General features: G+C 43.2%; 1 protein-coding gene across 1 annotated transcript in view; it reads left to right on the forward strand.

The window, feature by feature from the left end:
- Positions 1–6,676: 6,676 nt before the first annotated feature.
- The window catches only part of LOC126204367 (NACHT and WD repeat domain-containing protein 2-like), a 1,117,837-nt gene continuing 1,100,475 nt past the window's right edge, over positions 6,677–24,038 (forward strand). The window contains exon 1 of the mRNA XM_049938741.1: positions 6,677–6,983. Coding sequence (XP_049794698.1) covers positions 6,861–6,983 — 123 coding nt within the window. The 5' untranslated portion in view covers positions 6,677–6,860. The remainder of the gene's footprint in view (positions 6,984–24,038) is intronic.

The following is a 24,038-nucleotide window of genomic DNA, read 5'->3' on the forward strand; positions in this document are numbered from 1 at the left end:
CAAACAAAAACGTCCCGTATTCTTGAAGGCGGTAGTACTGGTAAAAACTAGCAAGAAATGTCCTGTGTCTGAAAAGTTGTTGAGATGTGGGTGATTTTTGTACTCAGGGGCGTGGGCTGTCATTCTGCTGACGTTCATTTGTCATTTGTTATTAGTTATATTTGTGTCTGCTTAACACTCTGACTGTTGTACTGTCGTCAGGTGTACCATTCCCAGACCTCTGCTACGTCAGCCATTCAGTACGAGTTAATATTTTTCGCCTGCATCAGAACTAGACCAGCGAATCCGTGGAATCTGAACAATGTAGGCAGTGAAATGAAGCCATACTATTCCACTCGGGAAATGGTAGACCTTGCATTCCGCAGTTGTTTATCCAGCTTCGTTATTCGACATACCCAGCAACAATTCCACAGAGATAAAAGCATTTGTCGATTAAATACAGTATTGTGGTTTCCCCATTTATCTAACTTTCATCCCCTTCATTTATTGCTATTAAGGCAGATAAGGGAACTGACATGTTCCACACTCACACACACTTGACAGGAGTATATTCCACGCTTGTGATGATTTCCAAGGGTGACCAGTTGGTTTCGCAAGAGTTCGTAATTCTTCGAGAAGGAGGGCTGAATGTGCGTAAGACTGAATAGTGGCCACGTTGTGTACCACCTCTAGCGTCAACAAACAGATAGCTGTCACAGAACAGAAAAGTATTTCTTTCTGTGCATTATCTTCGCCAGTATGATTCCTGTAAGAATATGAGACTCCTATGTCCTTTATGTTGGCATTGACACCACAAAAGTACTGAGCAAAATCCTCATATTTAAAGGAAAGGGCACAGCAGTCGGAACATCGCCAAGTACAGCTTTGTTTCTACAAAAGCAATCCCTGTAAAAATGAGTACATTCACAGAACTGAATGTCTTTTCCTAAGGCCAGAGATATACACTTGAATTCATCACTTAGCTACAATAGTAGCTGAGCCCATAACAATGTCATGCAAACTAGAGTCGTGAGGAAATACGTTTTATCTTATCACTGTAAGCCTCTGTTCTAACTGCACATAAAGTACCCCGTAAAAACTGTACGGACACTTATTAACCATTTCTTGGTTGGTGGGATACATACGGTCACACTAAAGCGATACCGTGATACCTCATCTGCCAGTGCATGCACAGTGTGAAAAGTGTCTTCTTGTCTGAGTAGTTGGTATGTGTCATTGTTCGGAAGTCTGTTTCGGAGTGTTGTCGCGACATCATTGAAGAGAGGGCACTCGAAAACCACATGGTCGGGAGTTCCCTCTGCCGCGCCACAGTCACACTCGGGGGTTGCCCTTTTCCCAAACCGACATAAATATGTCGGATAGGGTCCATGACCAGTGAGAAAGTGAATAAGTCCTCGTGTAGGTTCAAAATATTTCGTACCCCCACGCTCTTTTACGTCTGGTAAGAACTGGAAGGTTCTTCTCCCCGTTTCTTCTTCCTCCAAAGCCCTCTGCCAAAGTTCCTCCACTCTGTTTCGCATTTCCCTCTTATCCTCCACCCCCACACCCATGATCTCTATTATTTCCTCCCTGTTCCCCTTTTTGGTCCAGTACCATGCCGCCTGCTCACGTATCTTGATATCTACCTGGCAGAGCCCCATTATGAGTAACAGAGCTCCCCCCGGAGATGTTCTGTAGGCCCCCACAGATCTCAAAATCATGCTTCTCTGGACCCTTCTCACTGTCATGCCGGACACGACCATCGTGAGCCTGTGCGCCCAGACTCCCGAGCCGTAACCCACTATTGAAGTTAGAATACTATTGTGATAAAGTTTCATGAGATGAGGAGGGAGATGAAATCTTTTATGTCCAAAGGAGATGAGATTGTTTAGTAGTTGGAGAGCTCTCTGGGTTACGGTGTCTGTGTGTTTCCCGAAGTTCCATCTCTCGTCAATTGTGACTCCCAAGTATCGCGTCTTCCGTCGCCGAAGAACTGGTGAGCCATCGATACTAACAGTGAGATTCCTGATTAGCTGACCTTTTAGAAGAAAGTATGTAGACTTACTCGGAGATATTGTCATCTTTGTATTTTGGCGCCATTGGTGCAGTTTCTCTATGGCCCTTTCGATCTTTGGTTCGATGTCTTCTCGGCTGCGACCGCCGACCAGCAGGAGAAGGTCATCCGCGTAGGCTATCACCTCTAGCGCTTCTTCACTTTGCTGTAGACTGTCTAGAACCCTTGCATCAGATTGCCACAGAATAAAGAGTCGTTTGAAACTCACTCGTTTCCAGCCATCCGAGTCCGCAGCTCGGGGTCTCGCGGTCGCGTTCTCGCCTCCGAAGCACGGGGTCCCGGGTTCGATTCCCGGCGGGGTCAGGGACTTTCACCTGCCTCGAGATGACTGCGTGTTTATGTTCTCCTCATCATTTAATCATCATTCATGTAAGTGGAGAGATTGGACAGAGCAAAGTTTGGGAATTTGTGCGGGCGCTGATAACCACGCAGTTCAGCGCCCTACAAACCAATCATCATCATCATCATCATCATCACAATCATCATCATAGAGTCATCCGATATCCAGTTACATCACTCTTTACACCACCTCAAGCGTCGCTTAGCACTGACAGCAGAAACGTCTGCCTTAGTGCGCTCCACACAGTCACTGTGCTACCTGGGATGCGCATAGAGGTTTCGAACTCACGAGTGATTTCGTGCGATTTTTCACAACCACCCTCCGCACTGCTAGACTGTTCCTGTCTGTCAGTACATGGGCTCTGCCTGGTCTTGGTCCAGCTGTCGTTGTTTAGCGTTTCCACTTCAGAATCACATCATCAGTAGTCGACCCACTCCTCGCAGCCTTTTATATTGGCAGATCCGCCTCTCGTGTCGTCTACTGGCCAATTACGCTTTACATAGGGTTGCCTACATACTTTTGATCAGGTAGTGCATATTAATGAGGGTGCGGCGGCTCGGTTAGGATCGTCCATTACCTGCACCTACGTGTCAACTCGTTGCAGCAGATCGCCGGGTGGGAAAGCCGAGCAGAAATCTACTGTATTGCGACTCGCACCAGAGTGCATACAACGTAACTATTCTAAGAATCGGGAAAAGGTCTTATTTTTGAATGAAAAGTGGAAATACTGGCAAAAACTTCGCTATATTCTGAACCTTCCTTGATAATGTACACATTGACTGCCAAACCCGTCCTAATCTTATCCCAGTCCTGCACAAACCCTTTCATTCACGTTAGCAAGCTTATGGTAACGTATTTCCCGAAATCTGAACAGATACAAACCACGGATTTTTGTTACATGAAAATGCTCGCCATACTATTAACTCTATAGGTGTCTAATGCACCCAAGTTTTTAGTCAACGATCTGCTCAATATGCCACGCGAAGTTACTGTCTTTTCTCATACGCAAAATTAATTTAAATATCCGTAGTTTCTAAACCAACACACAGGAATAAATATGCCTTCACTTCAAAACACTTTTGAAACATGTAGCATCAGTAAAACCGGCAAATTACTACTTACTTCGGAGCTCATACTACAAACGACCGTACCATAGGCTGGGCTCCCACTACCTTAGACTGCTGTAAGCATTCTCTATCTCCCAGAGAAAAGATGCGTGAAGAATACTCCGTTCAGATTGGTCAGTTTTCTTTAAGACCAATAGAAAAACATTATTCTCCCGAGCTTTTCATGACTAACCAATAAACAAATGACACACTTTCGAACTGTACTTTTTCCTGAAATAAATGTTTGGATTGTGTTATTTTGTTTATTCTTTAAGTTATTAACTATTTTGATTTTCACTCGAATTAGCTTTCCTTTTACCACAAACTTACTTACCAAATTAAAGTACAAATACCCCGTTGTCTGGATTCACATTGTCTTAAAACTTTCTCACACTAGTTCGTACAGCGTCCACCAGTACTCGTAGAACAATGATCTACATACTTACTTTAGACCACATTCACGCATCGTTCACACTACTAAAAGCGTACACAAAATTGTACAAACATAAATAAATAAACCTTCAAGAAATAAACAGAACAATTCACAAAAACGTTCTCTTGACCTGCTTCTTGAATGTCTCTGTGCACCTCTGTACTCTGGTGGTCATAATTTTTAACTACTTTATAGTTCTTTCTGTTTAGACCTGTCCGTTACTGTCCTCTAGCAGATGAAAATTAGAACCATGTACTCGACTGAACTCGCTTCAGACCATCTGTCATTGTACACGCATGAGTCGTTCTCTCGATACACAGGCTCTAGACAAGAGCGACAGGAGGTGCCACGCATCAAGGGGCAGCCTAAAGAAAACCGAACACCCATCACAATGGGACCACGGAATGGTTCTATCCAAAAGTAATCACCAAGCGCGTTAAGACATTTATCCCAATGGAAAACGAGACGATTAGTTCCTGTCCGACAGCATTCCTGGAGGTTTTGACTTGATGGCGCGTCGCAATTTGCGCAAAGTGAATTCGTAGTGCTGCGCTTAGCACGTGGTTACACGCTCGAGGAAATCGACTAGTAGAGGAATCATCCTACTGCACGATAACGCACGTCGCCACACTGCCAATCGGACGAGGGCTGCGCTTCAGCTATTTCGTCGGGAAACACTGCAACATCCTCCTTACAGCCCATATCTTTCACCGTGTCATTTTTACATATTTCGTGAGACGGTTATAGACATGCGTGGTCGTCTGTTTCAGTCGGACGAGGAAGTGCCTTCAAAACTGCAGCTAATCGTCTCGTCTTCAGTGAGTTAAATGTCTTATGAGGAAACGACAGGGTGTGCACGAAAATATTGCTCAAATTCAGGATCTTTTTTTCTCCATACTGGAATATAATAAACAAGTGGGGACTGCTGCAACGGATACATCATACATTGAAGTTTTTATTGGTATTTTTTATTGAAAAATGTTAATATCTTCACTGCGTAAATAGGATTTTGCTGAGCCAGTTCTGAAAGGAGGTAGATCGACGGTGGTCGCTGTAGCTCCAGTTGTGGTTATCTGAACCACGAGATTAACGTATCACCCTGATCCTCACACGTGTACTTTTAGTTCATCGCAGGGATCTGCTAAAAAACGTTTTTTGGCGAGATTGTAGATATTTGAAAGAATGTCCGTTTTTTCCCCTCTTTTTTTGACCGAAAAAATACTAAGTATCAACATATACAAAATCGGCTACGATGAACGAAAGGGAACAGAGTTTGCTTCAAGGGTTGGGTTGATTTGAGAGAAAGAGACCAAACAGTGAAGTCATCGGTCTCACGGATTAGGGAAGGATGGGGAAGGAAGTCGGCCGTGCCCTTTGAAAGAAACCATCCCGGCATTTGCCTGAAGCAATTTAGGGAAATCACGGAAAACCTAAATCAGGATGGTCGGGCGCGGAATTGAACCGTCGTCCTCCCGAATGCGAGTCCAGAGCTAACCACTGCGTCAACTTGCTCGGTTTGCTTCAAGGGAGACAAAAAATCATTAAAATGAGACGAAAATTGTAGCGTGGGCGACGACAACCATGGCAGAAAACATTGGTCTGAGGAAAGTGCTTGTAATATTATATAGAAAAGGGACAAAGCTTGAAACTTGCGGGTATCGACGATGCCTGGTTCGTAATAACTATCGCTCCGGCTAGTGGATGGCCGCTTTCTGCTACTTTGGCCTGATACGCCGTCATTTCCGTCCTCAAAGCCCTTTTCGTCGCTGAGCGCATCACCGCTCACCCCTCTGTCTTGACAGAATCGGTGCGTTTCATCGCCGATTGGGATTTGAAGGGCATTTACCACTTGCCTTAATGTAGCATGGCCTATATTGAATAGACATACGGCCATACTTGAATCAATGTTGATAATTTCGGGCCGGCCGGAGCGGCCGTGCGGTTCTAGGCGCTACAGTCTCAAGCCGAGCGACCGCTACGGTCGCAGGTTCGAATCCTGCCTCGGGCATTGATGTGTGTGATGTCCTTAGGTTAGTTAGGTTTAATTAGTTATAAGTTCTAGGCGACTGATGACCTCAGAAGTTAAGTCCCATAGTGCTCAGAGCCATTTTGATAATTTCGGCTGGTTGCTATTTTTGGAGCGTATCTCCAAATGAGACTACTGAATCCTTCGTTCACAATTCGAATAAAACAGCTGAAACAACGCAGCAGAAAATCATATTTACTGGATTCGGTATAAATAGAAGCGCTGGCATCGATAACGACTTGGGGCAACCTGTTCCCTAACGCCGGTGTGCCGTACACTCTCTGCTTCGAACGCTCACATAATTCTTGTTTATTGGAGTTGGCGCATAATATTTTTGGGAAATTCTTCAATGTGTAGACATTAGAACTGCGTGATAAAACCTTGCCGCTCTCCCTTAACACGTGTGGTGGTTGTTTTTGAATGGACTCAGCCCACGGTACCATCGTACCGGGCATTATGTGTAGATATTGTTGGACCATCTGTGCCTTTCGCGTCGTCTTCATCTGTCGTCGCGTTCCCGAGCAACGGCAGTGACTGGGAAGCCTAGCTGTCCACCGGCGTGTTTACGTGTCCCGGGAAGTGTGTTCGTCTCAAGTGGCTCAGCTGTTGGGACCGTATCGGGCGGACGTCCGGATCCTGCGTAGTATTGATAAATCGTGAGTGTGCGTTGAGCGGCGGGCAGTGCAGCAGTCGCCGGCTTTAGCGGCGTCTGCGTCGCACGAGTGGAACTGCGCACAGAACACTGGGTCGGCCACCATGTCTTCCGCGAAAGAATATCGGATGCGGAGGTTAGGGGAACGCGCGCGATCAATTTGAAGAGAAGCACTCTGAGGTCTAGATCGGAAAGCGAGGGCTGTTGGAGAGACAAGAGCACACTTGGTGGTTTGCGACCTCGCGCCAGTATGCGGCGCAACACGGTGTCGGAAGAGCTGCCTTCGGCAAGAGTGCTGGCCCAACGCGTTAGGGCGGAGCGCTGCCGCTCGGTAAAGCTTGCCTGGCTCACCTCCTCGGCGACGGCTCGGAAGGTAAGCACGCTGTCCTACTCCATTCTACTCTTGTACTTCTTCCTTTCCGTTTGGATTCCGTAGAAATGATGGAACACGTGAGGCAATACTGACCCTACGACTTATCTTAGAAGCTAGATTAAGGAAAGACAAACCTACGTTTCTAGCATTTGTAGAGTTAGAGAAACCTTTTAAATTCTAAAGGTGGCAGGGGTAAAATACAGGGAACGAAAGGCTATTTACAATTTGTACAGAAACCAGATGGCAGTTATAAGGGTCGAGGGACATGAAAGGGAAGCAGTGGCTGGGAAGGGAGTGAGACAGGGTTGCAGCCTCTCCCCGATGTTATTCAATCTGTATATTGAGCAAGCAGTGAAGGAAACAAAAGAAAAACTCGGAGTAGGTATTAAAAGCCATGGAGAAGAAATAAAAACTTTGAGGTTCGCCGATGACATTGTAATCCTGTCAGAGACAGCAAAGGACTTGGAAGAGCAGACGAACGGGATGGATAGTGTCTTGAAAGGAGGATATAAGATGAGCATCAACAAAAGCAAAACGAGGATAATGGAATGTAGTCGAATTAAGTCGGGTGATGCTGACGGAATCAGATTAGAAAATGAGACGCTTAAAGTAGTAAATGAGTTTTGCTATTTGGAAAGCAAAATAACTGACGATGGTGGAAGTAGAGAGGATATCAAATGCAGACAAGCATTGGCAAGGAATGTGTTTCTCAAGAAGAGAAATTTGTTGACATCGAGTATAGATTTAAGCGTCAGGAAGTCGTTTCTGAAAGTATTTGTATGGAGTGTCGCCATGTATGGAAGTGAAACATCGACGATAAATAGTTTGGACAAGAAGAGAATAGAAGCTTTCGAAATTTGGTGCTACAGAAGAATGCCGAAGATTAGATGGGTAGATCATACAACTAATGAGGAGGTATTGAATAGGATTGAGGAGAAGTTTGTGGCACAACTTGACTAGAAGAAGGGATCGGTCGGTAGGACATGTTCTGAGGCATCAAGGGATCACCAATTTAGTATTGGAGTCCAGCGTGAAGGGTAAAAATCGTAGAGGGAGACCAAGAGATGAATACACTAAGCAGATTCAGAAGGATGTAGGTTGCAGTAGGTACTGGGAGATGAAGAATCTTGCACAGGATGGAGAGGTGCACCAAATCAGTCTCAGGACTGAAGACCACAACAACAACAACACTTTTTCCTCCTCATTTCTTGCAGGTTTGTCACTGTCCGCCTTTATTTCTCATTAATTACATCTTGAAACGATTCAGTAACGTGATAGCGTCACATTTAGAAGTATTTACTTTCTTTACTTGTGCATTTATTTCACCTGGCAAGACAAGGACGGTAATTTAGAAGAATGATTGCCTTTCGATGTCGCGGGGATCAAACGATACATATCGAACGGGCGATCCTAAATCGATCCGCAACTCTGGTGGCGGGCGTAATGATCAATTATTTGTGATCGTCATTTTTATCTCTTTTCCGTCGTTACTCACCTCCGCGAATTAATGGCAGAAAGGGAATTGTTCCCGCAGCGTATACATCACATGGACTTTCACATGACAACAACACCAACAGCGAATAAAGTAACTCGTCTCCTTTGTAATTACAAGTATTTTTGTAACGCTCTTCTTTTGCCGTTGCTGTAGTGACCACCGTAAACATACTCATAACGCCCGCCACCAGAGTCGCGTGATCGATTTAGGATCGCCCGTTCGATATGTATTGTTTGGACCCCGCAACTTCGAAAGGCAATCACCCTTGGAAATTACCAGTCAGGTACTGTGTTACATCAATAAGATATCCGTAGTCGTCAACGCAATATGTACAGCACGCGACTCATAAATATGGACAAATGAAACTTTTTGAAAAGGAAATCTATTAAAGCAAAATACAAATGAAAACAAATTTACATATAAGTAGTAGAATCTTTCAAGAGTAACATTACTAGATGTAACCCCCTTCAGCAGCAATGACCACCTACAATTTTGTCCTGAAGCGATCGTACGCACTCTTTAAACCAGCACTGTCCATATTCGCGAATGCTGCTTCGGCAGCGTTGCGTAGAGATGCTACGTTAAGGTGCCTCGTCTTAGAACTGGTAACCCTTTCGAATACTTTCCAAACATAGTAGTAGAGGGGGTTCAAATCCGGGTATTCGGGAGCCAGAACTCCTTTGGCCGGAACATGTCAGCATTATCCGAGAGCCAGTTTTGGACTAAATGGCTCCTGTGAACCGGTGCACCGTCCTGTCGAAAGACGTATTGTCTCCCCGAGGCCACTGTTACCATTCATGGTTACCATCCACATTCGTCAAAACTTGCAGATAAACTTCTTTTGTGACAGTTTGTCAATTTTCCAAGAAATGTGACCACTTACCACCACACTCACCGGGCACTACACCTACGAAATTAACCCCCAACTTCTCCGAAGCATTATACTTCGACACAGTATATTAATCAGTTAATCTCGGGTACGCGAAGAATCGAACTATTTCAGTGGACGAACGCCCATCGTGAAAACTTTCGATAATCGCGGCTCTTCTATTCTCATCTATTGTACTCCGCACTTATCCGTAACATCTCGGCCATTATGAGGTTCTGTATGTTTTTTTTTTTGTCATCAGTCTACTGACTGGTTTGATGCGGCCCGCCACGAATTCTTTTCCTGTGCTAAACTCTTCATCTCAGAGTAGCACTTGCAACCTACGTCCTCAATTATTTGCTTGACGTATTCCAATCTCTGTCTTCCTCTACATTTTTTGCCCTCTACAGCTCCCTCTAGTACCATGGAAGTCATTCCCTCATGTCTTAGCAGATGTCCTATCATCCTGTCCCTTCTCCTTATCAGTGTTTTCCACATATTCCTTTCCTCTCCGATTCTGCGTAGAACCTCCTCATTCCTTACCTTATCAGTCCACCTAATTTTCAACATTCGTCTATAGCACCACATCTCAAATGCTTCGATTCTCTTCTGTTCCGGTTTTCCCACAGTCCATGTTTCACTACCATACAATGCTGTACTCCAGACGTACATCCTCAAAAATGTCTTCCTCAAATTAAGGCCGGTATTTGATGTTAGTAGACTTCTCTTGGCCAGAAATGCCTTTTTTGCCATAGCGAGTCTGCTTTTGATGTCCTCCTTGCTCCGCCCGTCATTGGTTATTTTTCTGCCCAGGTAGCAGAATTCCTTAACTTCATTGACTTCGTGACCATCAATCCTGATAAGTTTCTCGCTGTTCTCATTTCTACTACTTCTCATTACCTTCGCCTTTCTCCGATTTACTCTCAAACCATACTGTGTACTCATTAGACTGTTCATTCCGTTCAGCAGATCATTTAATTCTTCTTCACTTTCACTCAGGATAGCAATGTCATCAGCGAATCGTACCATTGATATCCTTTCACCTTGTATTTTAATTCCACTCCTGAACCTTTCTTTTATTTCTATCATTGCTTCCTCGATGTACAGATTGAAGAGTAGGGGCGAAAGGCTACAGCCTTGTCTTACACCCTTCTTAATACGAGCACTTCGTTCTTGATCGTCCACTCTTATTATTCCCTCTTGGTTATTGTACATATTGTATATGACCCGCCTCTCCCTATAGCTTACCCCTACTTTTTTCAGAATCTCGAACAGCTTGCACCATTTTATATTGTCGAACGCTTTTTACAGGTCGGCAAATCCTATGAAAGTGTCTTGATTTTTCTTTAGCCTTGCCTTCATTATTAGCAGTAACGTCAGAATTGCCACTCTCGTCCCTTTACTTTTACTAAAGCCAAACTGATCGTCACCTAGCGCATTCTCAATTTTCTTTTCCATTCTTCTGTATATTATTCTTGTAAGCAGCTTCGATGCATGAGCTGTTAAGCTGATTGTGCGATAATTCTCACACTTGTCAGCTCTTGCCGTCTTCGGAATTGTGTGGATGATCCTTTTCCGGAAATCAGATGGTATATCGCGAGACTCATATATTCTACACACCAACGTGAATAGTCGTTTTGTTGCCACTTCCCCCAATGATTTTGTGGTGTCACCGCCAGACACCACACTTGCTAGGTGGTAGCCTTTAAATCGGCCTGGGTCCGGTAGTATACGTCGGACCCGCGTGTCGCCACTGTCAGTGATTGCAGACCGAGCGCCACCACACGGCAGGTCTAGTGAGACGTCCTACCACTCGCCCCAGTTGTACAGCAGACTTTGCCACAGATGGATCAATGACAAATACGCTCTCATTTCCCAAGACGATAGTTAACATAGCCTTCAGCTACGTCATTTGCTACGACCTAGCAAGGCGCCATTACCAGTTTATATTGAGATTATAATTGATGTATCATCAAGAGCGATGTTCTCCAATTATGGATTAAAGTTAAGTATTCAATGAACTACGTTCTTTTCTTTATAGGATAATTACTTTACCCTGTTCCAGACCTCATGCCAGTCTGCGTGAGCTTAAACGCGTGCATTTCGGCCTCCTCTAGCAACACGGTGTTGGCTCTTCTGCCAACACATCAGATTTTAGAGATTCTGATGGAATGTTATCTATCCCTTCTGCCTTATTTGACCGTAAGTCCTCCAAAGCTCTTTTAAATTCCGATTCTAATACTGGATCCCCTATCTCTTCGAAATCGACTCCTGTTTCTTCTTCTATCACACCAGACAAGTCTCCACCCTCATAGAGGCTTTCAATGTAGTCTTTCCACCTATCTGCTTTCTCCTCTGCATTTAACAGTGGAATTCCCGTTGCACTCTTAATGTTACCACCGTTGCTTTTAATGTCACCAAAGGTTGTTTTGACTTTCCTGTATGCTGAGTCTGTCCTTCCGACAATGATATCTTTTTCGATGTCTTCACATTTTTCCTGCAGCCATTTCGTCTTAGCTTCCCTGCACTTCCTATTTATTTAATTCCTCAGCGACTTGTATTTCTGTACTCCTGATTTTCCCGGAACATGTTTGTACTTCCTCGTTTCATCAGATGTCTATTCCTTTCAACGACGCCAATCGCAACCTCCGGCAGAACTACAATATCGCGGGAAATTCAACTTGAAATTTGTCCGGATTTAAGAGCCGCACTGTGTATAGTAGATGAGCAACACTGGTGGTGGTGGTGGTGGTGGTGGTGGTGGTGGTGGTGGTGGTGATGATGAAAGTTCTCAATGTATTGTGTTTAGACAGTAAAATCACAGCTGTCTTTAAGCAGGCATAGCAAACACCCACTCTAAACTGAAATATGGAAGTGAAATGTCTGGAAGTTTCGCGATCGAAACTGAAGTCAGAACGCAGATGGTCCCTGCCAACTGCACTTTAATTACATACCAGAAGTAGTTGGAAGAGATTGTAAGATCTCATTGCGAGAAAGCCAATTCGATGACGGTGTTGATTTAGGTTGCAGAAGGGGCAACATACAAGTAAACTGTCTAGCTTTAGCAGACAACCCAGCCACTTCTTCAGAGTGATGGAAACAGCCACCAGTCATACAGGATTGCTGAAGGAACGAATTGACAAAGGACAACACATCTCCTTTAAAAAAACAAATTTTTTGGAAAACATTAAGCACGCTTGCAAGGTAATGATAATTAAATACGTAAAAACTAAGATACTAAGATGAAAAGAGCATACTACCTCATTAAGGATATATATGAAAAGAAATCGATATAACTCAATGTTAAACTTAGATAATAATTTACAGTAATTCGCCCAGATGCATTTCATGCCAAAGAATATCTAACTCTAAAGAAACAAATGATTATGAATGCACTAGAAATCACAGAATGTAAAATAATAATCAAAGTTTTGGGACCAGTAGCAGTCACTACGACATATTAGTGAACATTCTGCACAGACTGAAATATGTATGGACGTAATTAGGAAAAGAACAATAGCTCTTACGGCCACAGCTGAACGATTTATACCAAGAGACGGACGGAAAACCTGTACACTTGGTGCAAACATGTTCGACGGATAAGGATGAACTATTTATTACTCCACAAGATGCTAAAGAACGACTGATAGAAATTCAGGCTTGTGAAACTTCCATGAAAAATACAAGAAGAAGACTGAAGCGACTTGAAAAGAAGAAAGAAGACAGAAACACAGAGAAATGTAGGAGGAACAGTTGAAATAACCGTAGCCCATGCTGTAAAAGAAGAAGAGCTAATCATAATAAAGAAGAATGAATGTGTAGAAGGTAAGTAGTCAGAGGAAGGGCGAGACATAATAATGTAATGTAGCAGATGAGAAGGAAGAAAGAAGCAGAAGTAGATAGAGATGAGAAAAGCGTTGATGGCTGGTAATGTGATAGAAATACTGTTTCCCTGTTGGACAGAAAGAAAAGTGAATATGCCTAGCAGGAGGGTACGCCGTGATCACGGATCACACTTTAATCTCGTCTTGAATGCGGAGGTGGTATTGGGTAGTATGTAGTTTGTAACGGCCCTCTTTCATTATTTTATTCGCGTTTCGGTGGGATTTTAGCGGTAAATGTATTTTAAGTGAAGTTTTAAATTCCTTTTTCCTTCTACATTCAGCGTGACTCCAGCATGAATTTATTTGTAATGCGGCAGCCAAAATGTATTAAACACACACAACCTGCACAATGCCTATACTCAATTTTCCGTTTTGCATTTGTTGGAGCAATTATTTAAGAAGTAACGAGCCATGCTAAACTACTGAGATGCTGACGTTACTTCAGCGCGTCTTGTACTACTAGTTCAAGAATTTGCTTATGCCTTTTTCCTTCACACGCAAAAACTTTCTGTCGTATCGCAACTTATGTCTTCTAATTACATGTTTCGACAGAGGGTGCCCTCGTCAGACAAAAAAGGTATACACACTATTTCACGTATAACTGCAAATATGTCCTCAGAAACCGATGAAAGATGAATTCTGTATGCAAATATGAAGGGGGAATATCAAACGTAAAAATTAATGCGGCTTATTACGTCAAATGTTATATGACTGTACCAAGTATAAGCTCATACTAATGGTAACAGAGGAACAGATGACAAATTAAATTGTTCATCCGCCGCCAGTGGGCGCTTCGAAGAAATAAGGCGCATTCTACTTTAATAGAAGTTTAATAGGTTGTGGCGTAAATAAACCACAAATTAAAATATAAAGGGAATCACCTAATACTTGCATCGCTATTATTGTGGAAATGGACAGGGCCAATGATGTGCTGTTTTCGTATAATGTATTGGTAATCAGAGGCTCACATTGATAGTCAATCAACAGGTTGTAATAATATTTATAAAGTGTATTTTGTCAACAAATTAAAATTAGAAAGTCAAAGGTTGTTGTTGCAGGATTGTGGTGCTAGTCGTTTACGAAATATTGTATTTTCAAAAGTTCCCTCACACACTTGTGTAATACCTGTGGCCGCACACACTAAATAACAACACAACTGCATACGCTAGTAATGTGGATTCTGACCAGTAACTGGAAACAGACCATCACAAGTTGTGCTCAAACTGACCACCGGCAGCGGCAATGCACGCTTCCAGTCTGGTACGGAACGACTGCTGCACACGTGGTAGCATTTCAGCGGAGCTGTCCGAGCAGGCTGCAGGAATATGTCGCTGCATATTATCGGATGTAGTTGGTATGTCCTTGTAGACAGCATCTTTCAGTTTTCCCCAAAGAAAAAAAGTCAAATCCGGGGGACGGGCCGGCCAAAGAACAGGTCCTCGGTGTCCAATCCAGCGATTTGGAAGCAATTCTTGAAGACAAGCTGTAGTACTTCGTTCACTATGGGCTGGACAGCCGTCACGTTGGTACCCCACAGGTTCCTCCTAGTCTGCAGAGGAACGTCTTCTAGCATTCGTGGAAGAAGTTCTGTTAGAAGGCTGAGATACTTGTGCGTGTTCGTTGTTCCGTCTATGAGCCGATGGTTCACTATCCCACACCACACGTTTACAGTCCGTGGATGCTGGCGACGTTAACGGGGATTGTCAACAGACACATGGTGCATGTTTCGGAGGCTTGCCTAGCCATGATTGGTAAACGTGGCTTCATCACTAAACAAGATACATGATACATCTGGAGTATTCTGTCTTAATGCCCATGTAGAGAAGATAACGTGGTTCTCATAATAGTTTCCACGCAGCTCTTGATGGAGAGACATGTGATACGGATAGAACCAATGTCGATAGAGAACGCATAGGACACTTGCCTGACTCGTGCCACTGCCTCGTTCGATTGCGCGGGAGCTAACTTGCGGGTCAACTGCAACAGCAGTAAGAACATTAAGTTGCCCCTCTTCTGCCGTCACTTGTGTCCTTCTGTTACACTGCCTAGGTGTTACACTACCGCTTTCACGTACCTGACTGAAGAGGCTCATAAATAATTGACGAGATAGTTGACATCTATTGGGGCGGCATACACAGTAGAAGAACGAACTGCATTCTTCCTGAACCCTTCATAGCCCATGAGCATGTCGACTTTTCCTGCACTGGTAAATCCCATTGACGACCTGCTGCTTGCACAGACACACAGTGGCTGACTAGCAAGTGGCAGTGCACTCAAGGAACACACAAGCACACTGTAAACAAGTATGACAAAAGCGACGTACCTAGCAATTACGCGGATTAATGGCACAGATAAGTGTCGATGTGGAAACTTTTCAAAATACGATATCTCGTAAACGACTCCCACTACAATCCTGTAACAATCACCACAGACATTCTAATTTAACCTACTTTTAATTCGTTGATGTCAGTGGGCATTATTCCATTTTAAAATTTCACTTTCTAACTAAACTTAAAATTTGTTTATTGTATAACAATGCGAGCCCCTGGCTAACAGTCCATTCTGCGCAAACGTTTTCCATTTCCACAATATATGCCTATATATTACATTTATGTTTCCACATTTCAAGAAACAGTAGGAGATACGTTCGTAAGAATTAATTCATACAAATGTATACGATTTAATCCACTTTTCAAGCCATTTGTCATGTGAACAGCAGTGTTGGGGCTTCGATTGTCCTGACTGAGTATGCAAGTTTGTACCTTCACAATAAAAAATACGACAATGTGATATTCAGCCTTCGTTCAATAACTATCAACGCAGTCTTGTTGCCATACCCAAAAGCTCCCCACACCGTGATTCCGAGAGGTAGCTTTGTGACCGACGGAGGTTGTCTGCGATGCCATGGGAAGAAGTACACTTTCATAGCAGCCACTAGTCAGTAACCTTCGTGTACTGACACCGCATGTGTTCAAGGCGTGGCAAGAAGTTACTCAAGAGGGCACTGGGAGGGAATCTGCTTCCACAGAACAGCGAGTTGAGACTAAAGTTTTGTCCGTATTAATGTTGACGATGGACATCTGTTCCGAATCGAATGAAAGTTTCATTTTGTAGCCGGCATGTGATGAACATCTCCACGAAGTTGGATAACTATAGGCTTGGTGTAACACTTCCCACTCGCGTTAGGGTTCTCTCAGCTAGTGATTAATCGCTGACATAAGTTGGGAAGAGCTTTCAAATAATTTTCTCCGTCCTAATTGATGTACTGGGTTAAAAGCGACTTATTACCAGTATGTACGCCTCTTTCCGCCTCTCCTCTTACTGTCCGTCACCGCCGAACACGTGTCCGGTATGCTTCTCTCCTCTTCTCACGAAGCCACCGTCAACTGGTTGTTTTGCGTTGTTAGCGCTGCACGATAACGGTCTGAAGACTTCAAATTAGTATCTGTCTAAGGGAACGTCACAGGAAGTGATCTATCAAACTTGGGCTAACGGGGCGATTTTCTCTTCCCACAAATTCGACAACGGAAAACTGTGCTGCAAGGCTTCTAACTTGTCCTTAATACCAAGGAGCAGTTCTTGAAACTGACACTAAACTAAAATTATGCGCTCCTGAGGCATGTTGAAGTCTCAGTTTTATCTAGATACGATGTTAAGGTGCTATATCAGTGTCGGAGGGCCTCTGTATTACTGATGCCAGATAAGAGCGGGAACGTCAAGATAGGATGAGGCTTGAACTGGATTTTCTATAATGGAAGGAGACACAGTATAGTAATCCGTGTAGATGTGTTAGGCGCAGTGCCAGGATGTCACAATGGTCAGCGGATCTGCCTAATGAGCAGGAGACCCGCGTTCATATTCCGGCCTTGGTACAAATTCTAATTAATTTCCTTGGCCTGTATTCATTATAAATGGTCGAGCGTATAAAAGCTTCCTGCAAAGCAATTTATCTTTTCTAATACGCTTGACTGCATACAGTCCAGTTATGACGCTATACTGCGTGGACGCTGTTAGCATTTAGCCATTCCTAAAACTACTTCTTTGCATGTGTTAATAGATGGCGCCATATTGTATCCTTCTATGTTTTATAAATTTTAGTTTTAGTGTAATCAATATCACGTTGCCAATTTTTAAAAAGAACTAATGCGGAAGTGTTTGACTGGCTCTGAGCACTATGGGACTCAACATCTGAGGTCATCAGTCCCCTAGAACTTAGAACTACTGAAACCTAACTAACCTAAGGACATCACACACATCCATGCCCGAGGCAGGATTCGAACCTGTGACGGTCGCGCGGTTGCAGACTGAAGCGCCTAGAACCGCTCGGCCACAGCGGCCGGCCGCGAAGTGTTTGACCACGGATCAGTGTGACAACAGTGATAAAAGTTGTTTGCATTTTTAATAATGAAAAATATAAGGCAGTACGGTAACTAACTGAACGTTCCTCTCTTCATTTTATTGAAAGTTATGTAATGAAGGAATTATTCCTCTGAAAATTCATACATCTTAAAATTTTTGTTCTTCTGTAACTATAATTGCACACTGTTTTCCTTTCTCCACTGTTTGACAGTTGCTCATGCTACCAGATACAGCATTAGCTATACCCTATTCAGTTTTCTGGTAGAGGATCGACGTACCCTTGATCACAAGCGGGAGACGGTGCTATACTTCCTCTGAAAGTTTCTGTGTTATGGTGTAAACATTATGCTTCCGTGTTGTATGTACCCTAGTCACACAACATCTGCGTCATAGGTGAGATTGTTAAAACACTTGTATTTTCCTTACTGTCACATTTCCCTTGTTGCACCCAATTTCTTTCTTTGGAATAATCAAAAATACTTCAGCACTGTTTCGTTTTAATGGCAGTAACAATTATTGAAGGGCCTGACGGTCCATTTTGCTCTACTTTATATCAGGAAATCCATTATCAGTTTCTATAGGTAGGCCTTTATATGCTGCAGCAATTTCAGTTTCGACATAGTCTATAACAAAGAAAACGAAGTACATGACTGAAATCCGTACTGTCTGAGCTAACCATATATGGTGGAAAATAACCAAAGATGTTAAATATTATTCCACACGAGCATATGTTGACTGTCTTGAAAATTATAAGGCTTCTGGCAGTGCTCACGCCAGTTATCTAAAGTTTACTGAACTGACTGTGACGACTTCACTGTGCGATTGTTTAGCGTCACACCGTGCACAGTATGAACGTTAAGTACCGCTCACCAATTCGCCGCGCTCTCCCTCACATGTGAAATACAAAAATGCCTTAAATATTCCGCGAGAATTTCATTTCCATGTTAGCAGCTCGTCAGACACAATATACGAGTCATTCAATAACTAAAGAGACAAATAGGTCTGTGAAGAAACTGTTAGTAGGGCAAGTTTGGTACTTTTACAGCTTTTAGTTGGCATCACAAGGATGAGCCCTGATCAGATGATGTATCAACATTGTTTTGCTTATAACCTCAAAAATACATTTCAAGATGCCAAGTCCGCTTGAAACGTGCACATTAGTTGAACAACGTTCTGTTCTTTGTTGCCGGCCGCGGTGGCCGTGCGGTTCTGGCGCTGCAGTCCGGAACCGCGGGACTGCTACGGTCGCAGGTTCGAATCCTGCCTCGGGCATGGGTGTGTGTGATGTCCTTAGGTTAGTTAGGTTTAAGTAGTTCTAAGTTCTAGGGGACTTATGACCTAAGATGTTGAGTCCCATAGTGCTCAGAGCCATTTTTGTTATTTGTTTTTTACGTGCCGAAGGCGAGACACCAGTGAATATATACTGTAGAATGTCTTAAAGTTTATGGTGAGGGTTGTATGAATCGTGCAAATTTTCACAAGTGGGTAGAGCAGTTCAAACATGGTCGCGACTTGGTGACTGACGAACACCGTTCTGGCCGACCAGCTGCACTTGCAACTCCATCACTTAAAAATTGAATTGATGACATTATTCGTGCTGACCGCCGTGTACTGTGCAAATTATATAGTTTATAAGGTTCAATTTAGTACTGGTACAGTTCATAACAGTAACTGTAAAGAGCTGAAGTACCGCAAAAACATGTGCAAGATGGATCCCAAAGGAGTTGACGTCGCTACACAAGGAAACAAGGTTGAGTGTGTGCACAGAGCTAAAGGAACGTTATGAAAGAGAAGATGACCACTTCCTCAACAAAATTTTAACTTGCGATGAAACTTGGGCTCAATATTATGAGTCAGAATCAAAAAGACAGAGCATGCAGTTGAAGCACACTTATTCATTTGTCAAGAAAAAATTCAAAACCCAAGCATCAGCAGGAAAAGTCTTATTGACGGTGTTTGGGATGCTGACGGTCCAGTTTTTGTGACTAGCTCGAAGAGGAGCGAGGAATGAACAGCCAATACTACTCGGATTTGCTTTTAAGCAAGGTGAAGCCACCTATGGGAGAGATACCTCGTGGATCTCAGAGGAGAGAGGTTTGATTCTCCAGCACGACAGCGCAAGTCCTCATTTTGCTCAACCAACCCGTGAAATGATCGACAAAATGAGCTGGGAAGTACTGCCTCACCCGTCCCCCCCTTACAGTCCTGATTTAGCCCTAGTGATTTCCATTTTGTTCACTGAAGGAGACATTACGTGGGAAGAGGTTCCAGGACAACGAGCACGTGGAAAAGTTTGTGGGACATTGGTTCAAACATCAAGATGAAGAGTTCTTTGCAGCCGAAATAAAAGAGCCTGTTGCCCGTTGGAACGAGTGCATAAATGTCCAAGGGGATAATGTTGAAAAGTAGAAAAAGTATTGTTTTATAAAAATAAACGGTTTTTGACCAGATCAATTTGCCTCTTCAATTACTGAATTACCCTCGTAGATATCAGTAAATGCTGATAAATTCGTTTTCATTTATTACGTTTCCACGGGATGACAGGCCTGTGCCCCGGTATACGAGATGATCCGACTATAGCTACATTAAATTGTTGATGATATGAGGGGCAATTAAATGAAAACGAGGCAGGTAGAAAACTTGATCGCCATAAGTGTTTGTGCATTATTTCCACTGTGAGACAAGAATGTCAATGTCTTCATGAAAAAAGTATTTGCGGTTGCCTACGGAACCATTATTGCTCCCATGCGTGAACCGATACTTCCGAAGCAAACCGATGGCTACGAATGTCCTCCTTCAGGGCTCCAAAGATATGGAAGTCGCATGGGAAGAGATCGGGACTCTCTGGAAGATACATAAGAGCTTTCCAGAGAAAATTCTGCAGCGTAGTGTGGGCTGGCCCACATGCTGCCAAGGTTGTTTTACGTTGCAGAAGATTCGCTGGGATGACCCGATCTCTTCCCGTGCGACTTCCATGGTTTTGGAGCCCTGAACAAAGACGATGGTGGCTGGTAATTTGCATGCCTGGGTACATTCCTGGTTTTGTAGGCAACCGCAATCTTTTTTTTTTATATAAAGGTATTGACAGTCATGTCTCACAGGGTGACAAATGTGTTAACTAGTATTTGTTGACATGATCAACCACGATATACGTGAGGTGTTGTAAATGTTTGAGACTAAAAACCCATGAACCCAAGATCGCACGTGAAACCTTTATTTGGATGGATTACTAGTTTCGGCTAACAGTCTAGCTATCTTGAGAGCTAAGATATAAAACAGAGATTTTCACATGTTTGCAACATACAACAGCTTACAGAACTGCAAGTAATGCTCTAGTAAGGTTCAAGTGCACATACACTACTTAATTACAGAAGACATACCACAAAACACTCTTCATTTATTAGTTAGTGTATATTTTGCTAACATGAGAGGATATGTTTTGTATCTTAGATCTGAAGATGCCTTGATTGTTAACCGAAACAAATGATCCATCCAATTAAAGTTTTCAGGTGAGATCTTGGCTTCCTCGGTTTCCAATGCCTAACATGAATTAAAAATATTAATAGTTACGGTGATTACTTCTGAAATTAAAAACAGTTTATTTACATTATTTCCATGGGTCTCGTTTCATTTGATGACCTTTTTCCCTTGTCCATTGCATTCTGCAAATATAGTAGAAAATTCTTGAATGCAGTAAAAATAGAAAACGTTAACGATCACCAAAAATTGAAATCTCATGAACTTCCAAGACTCATTAGCAGTCAGGTGAGATTTCATATGTTACTACAATGTCGTAAACAAATGTTACTGAGAAGAAAAATCACCACAATTGAACGCAAAACGATTTATTTACTATTTATTTTACTCTTCTGCTACCTTTACGTCTTTCATTGAATCATTTTCTTTCTCATCTTCACTTACAATCTCTTCAATTGTTTACGCTCTTAGTAAACCTGGTTGTCGTCGTGTTCTCTTTCATTATTCTTATATCGCAACGAAACAGATTCTGTGCTTTTGTATTGATCTGGAATCTATTGCTTGCGAACTATACAAATAATTCCATTTAATAGACTGAATACAGTGAGCTCGAATGACAAAAATCTTATTTTGAGAAAATAACGTCGTCCAATCTGATATTAGGAATATTATGTATAAGTCCTTATGAATGAAGAAAATTGAATGACATTCACTTGAGGTATCTTTCAGGTTAGGACTGATGACCACAGCAGTTGAGTCCCATAGTGCTCAGGGCCAATCTTTCAGGTTAAGCTCAGTGACAGGACAGCAGGCTGTTAGAGTGCTGCCAGGCGGTTATCTGGTTTTGTGGCTGCAATGCGTCTGGCTGCATGCACACGATGTCTCCCGTCAATCGGGCGTTTTACTACTGTACGCAGTCACCTCTGACCAGTATCGAGTGAAACATCGCTCTTCTAAAGATCGACCACAAGTGGGGATGGGACACCGAGGTCCAGCGCTTGAAAAGACACCCGGTGTGCAAGACGCACGATGTACACGACCTTCCGTTGCAGGCCTGCTCAGTGGGTACCAAAAAACTTTCCTTCTGGGGACGTCAGGGGACTTACAGGTACGTCGTGCTTCCTCGTAAGTTGCCTGCCCCTGGTTTGTCGTGCAATGGTTTGTAAGTTCTGCAGACTACCTGCATACGAACTTGCTTACTGCACTCAAGTTTGACGCCACCTCTCTCCCTTTTACCACACACACAGACACACACACACATATCTAACGACTTCCTGGTGCCACAGGATGTTTACTACCAAAGTATCACTTTACAGAGAGAATTCAGTCGCGGTTACAAAAAAGATGGTTTTATTAGTTCTTCATTTGCGAGCGTTTCGCCTGTATTTAAAAACATCTTCAGACAGTCGAAATATGGATAAATAACCATCTCATGAAATTAAAAGTTGAACATATAAAATTATACCCGGGCAAAAACGGGCCAAGTGCATGTATAAAATACGGAACGATGCCGATAGTAGTAATTTGTATCTTGCGATGGTTTACAGTAGTATCATGATACACCACCAGTCAGTAATGGTAATAAAAGGAGAAGTCTCATACGGAAAGATGAAAATGAGAATTCCCCTTTATTACCATTACTGACTGGTGGTGTGTCACGACACTACTGTAAACCTTCACAAGGTACAAATGGCGACTATCGGCATTGTTCCGTATTTTAGCGTTATACATGCACTTGGCCCATTTTTGCGTGGGAGTAATTTTACACGTTTGCCGCCTTATTTCATGAGATGATTATTTACCCATGGTTCGACTGTCTGAAGATACCTTTAAATACAGGCGAAACGCGTCGCAAATGAACAACTATTGAAACCATCTCTTTTGGAACAACGACTGAATTCTCTCTGTAACATTACCACGGTTGCTGTACCAGTGCCACAGAGTTTGAGAATGAAGTATCCCTTTTTTCTAGATTAGTTTTAGTATTTTTCCCCCTATTCTGCTCAGTACCTTTTCGTCGTCTGAATACATTAAGTATTGCAGGTGTGCTGCTTGACAATGTCAAGTCGATTAAATACCTGTGTGTAACGTTCCAAAGCGGCATGAACTGAAAAGAGGGCTTAAGTTCAGACGTAGGGACAGCAACTGTCGACCTTCGTTTATAGGAAGAATAGTAGGAAAATGTAGCTCATCTATAAAGGAGAGGACGTACAGAAAACTAGAGTCATTCTCCGTGACTACTGCTCAATATTTCTGGACCCTCACTAAGTCAGATTAAAAGGAAGACATTGAAGCAGTACGGATGCGTGCTGCTAGATTTGTTACCGGTAGGTTCGATCAGAACACGAGTTGTTACGAAAAGGCTTCAAGAGAAATGGGAAACCCTGCAGAGATGATCACCATTGAGGAAATGTAGAAAACCGGCATATGTGGCAGGCTGCAGACCGATTCTGCTGGCCGGCCGAAGTGGCCGTGCGGTTAAAGGCGCTGCAGCCTGGAACCGCAAGACCGCTACGGTCGCAGGTTCGAATCCTGCCTCGGGCATGGATGTTTGTGATGTCCTTAGGTTAGTTAGGTTTAACTAGTTCTAAGTTCTAGGGGACTAATGACCTCAGCAGTTGAGTCCCATAGTGCTCAGAGCCATTTGAACCGATTCTGCTGCCAGCAACGTTTCACGTGCGAGCGACGAAGAAGAGAGAAATTAGAACTCGTACGAAAGCATGTTGATCCCGCGTCCGGCCATCCTGATTTAGGTTTTCCGTGATTTCCCTAAATAACTCCAGGCAAATGCCGGGATGTTTCCTCTGAAAGGGCACGGCCGACTTCCTTCCCCATCCTTCCCTAATCCGATGAGACCGATGACCTCGCTGTCTGGTCTCCTTCCCCAAACAACCCAACCCAACCCCAAAGCATGTTGACTCTCGTGTTTCCCTCACTCCATTTGAGAGCGGAAGGGCAAAGCGAATGACTAG

Source organism: Schistocerca nitens, chromosome 9 (genome assembly GCF_023898315.1).
Source record: "Schistocerca nitens isolate TAMUIC-IGC-003100 chromosome 9, iqSchNite1.1, whole genome shotgun sequence".
Lineage (NCBI taxonomy): Eukaryota > Metazoa > Arthropoda > Insecta > Orthoptera > Acrididae > Schistocerca > Schistocerca nitens.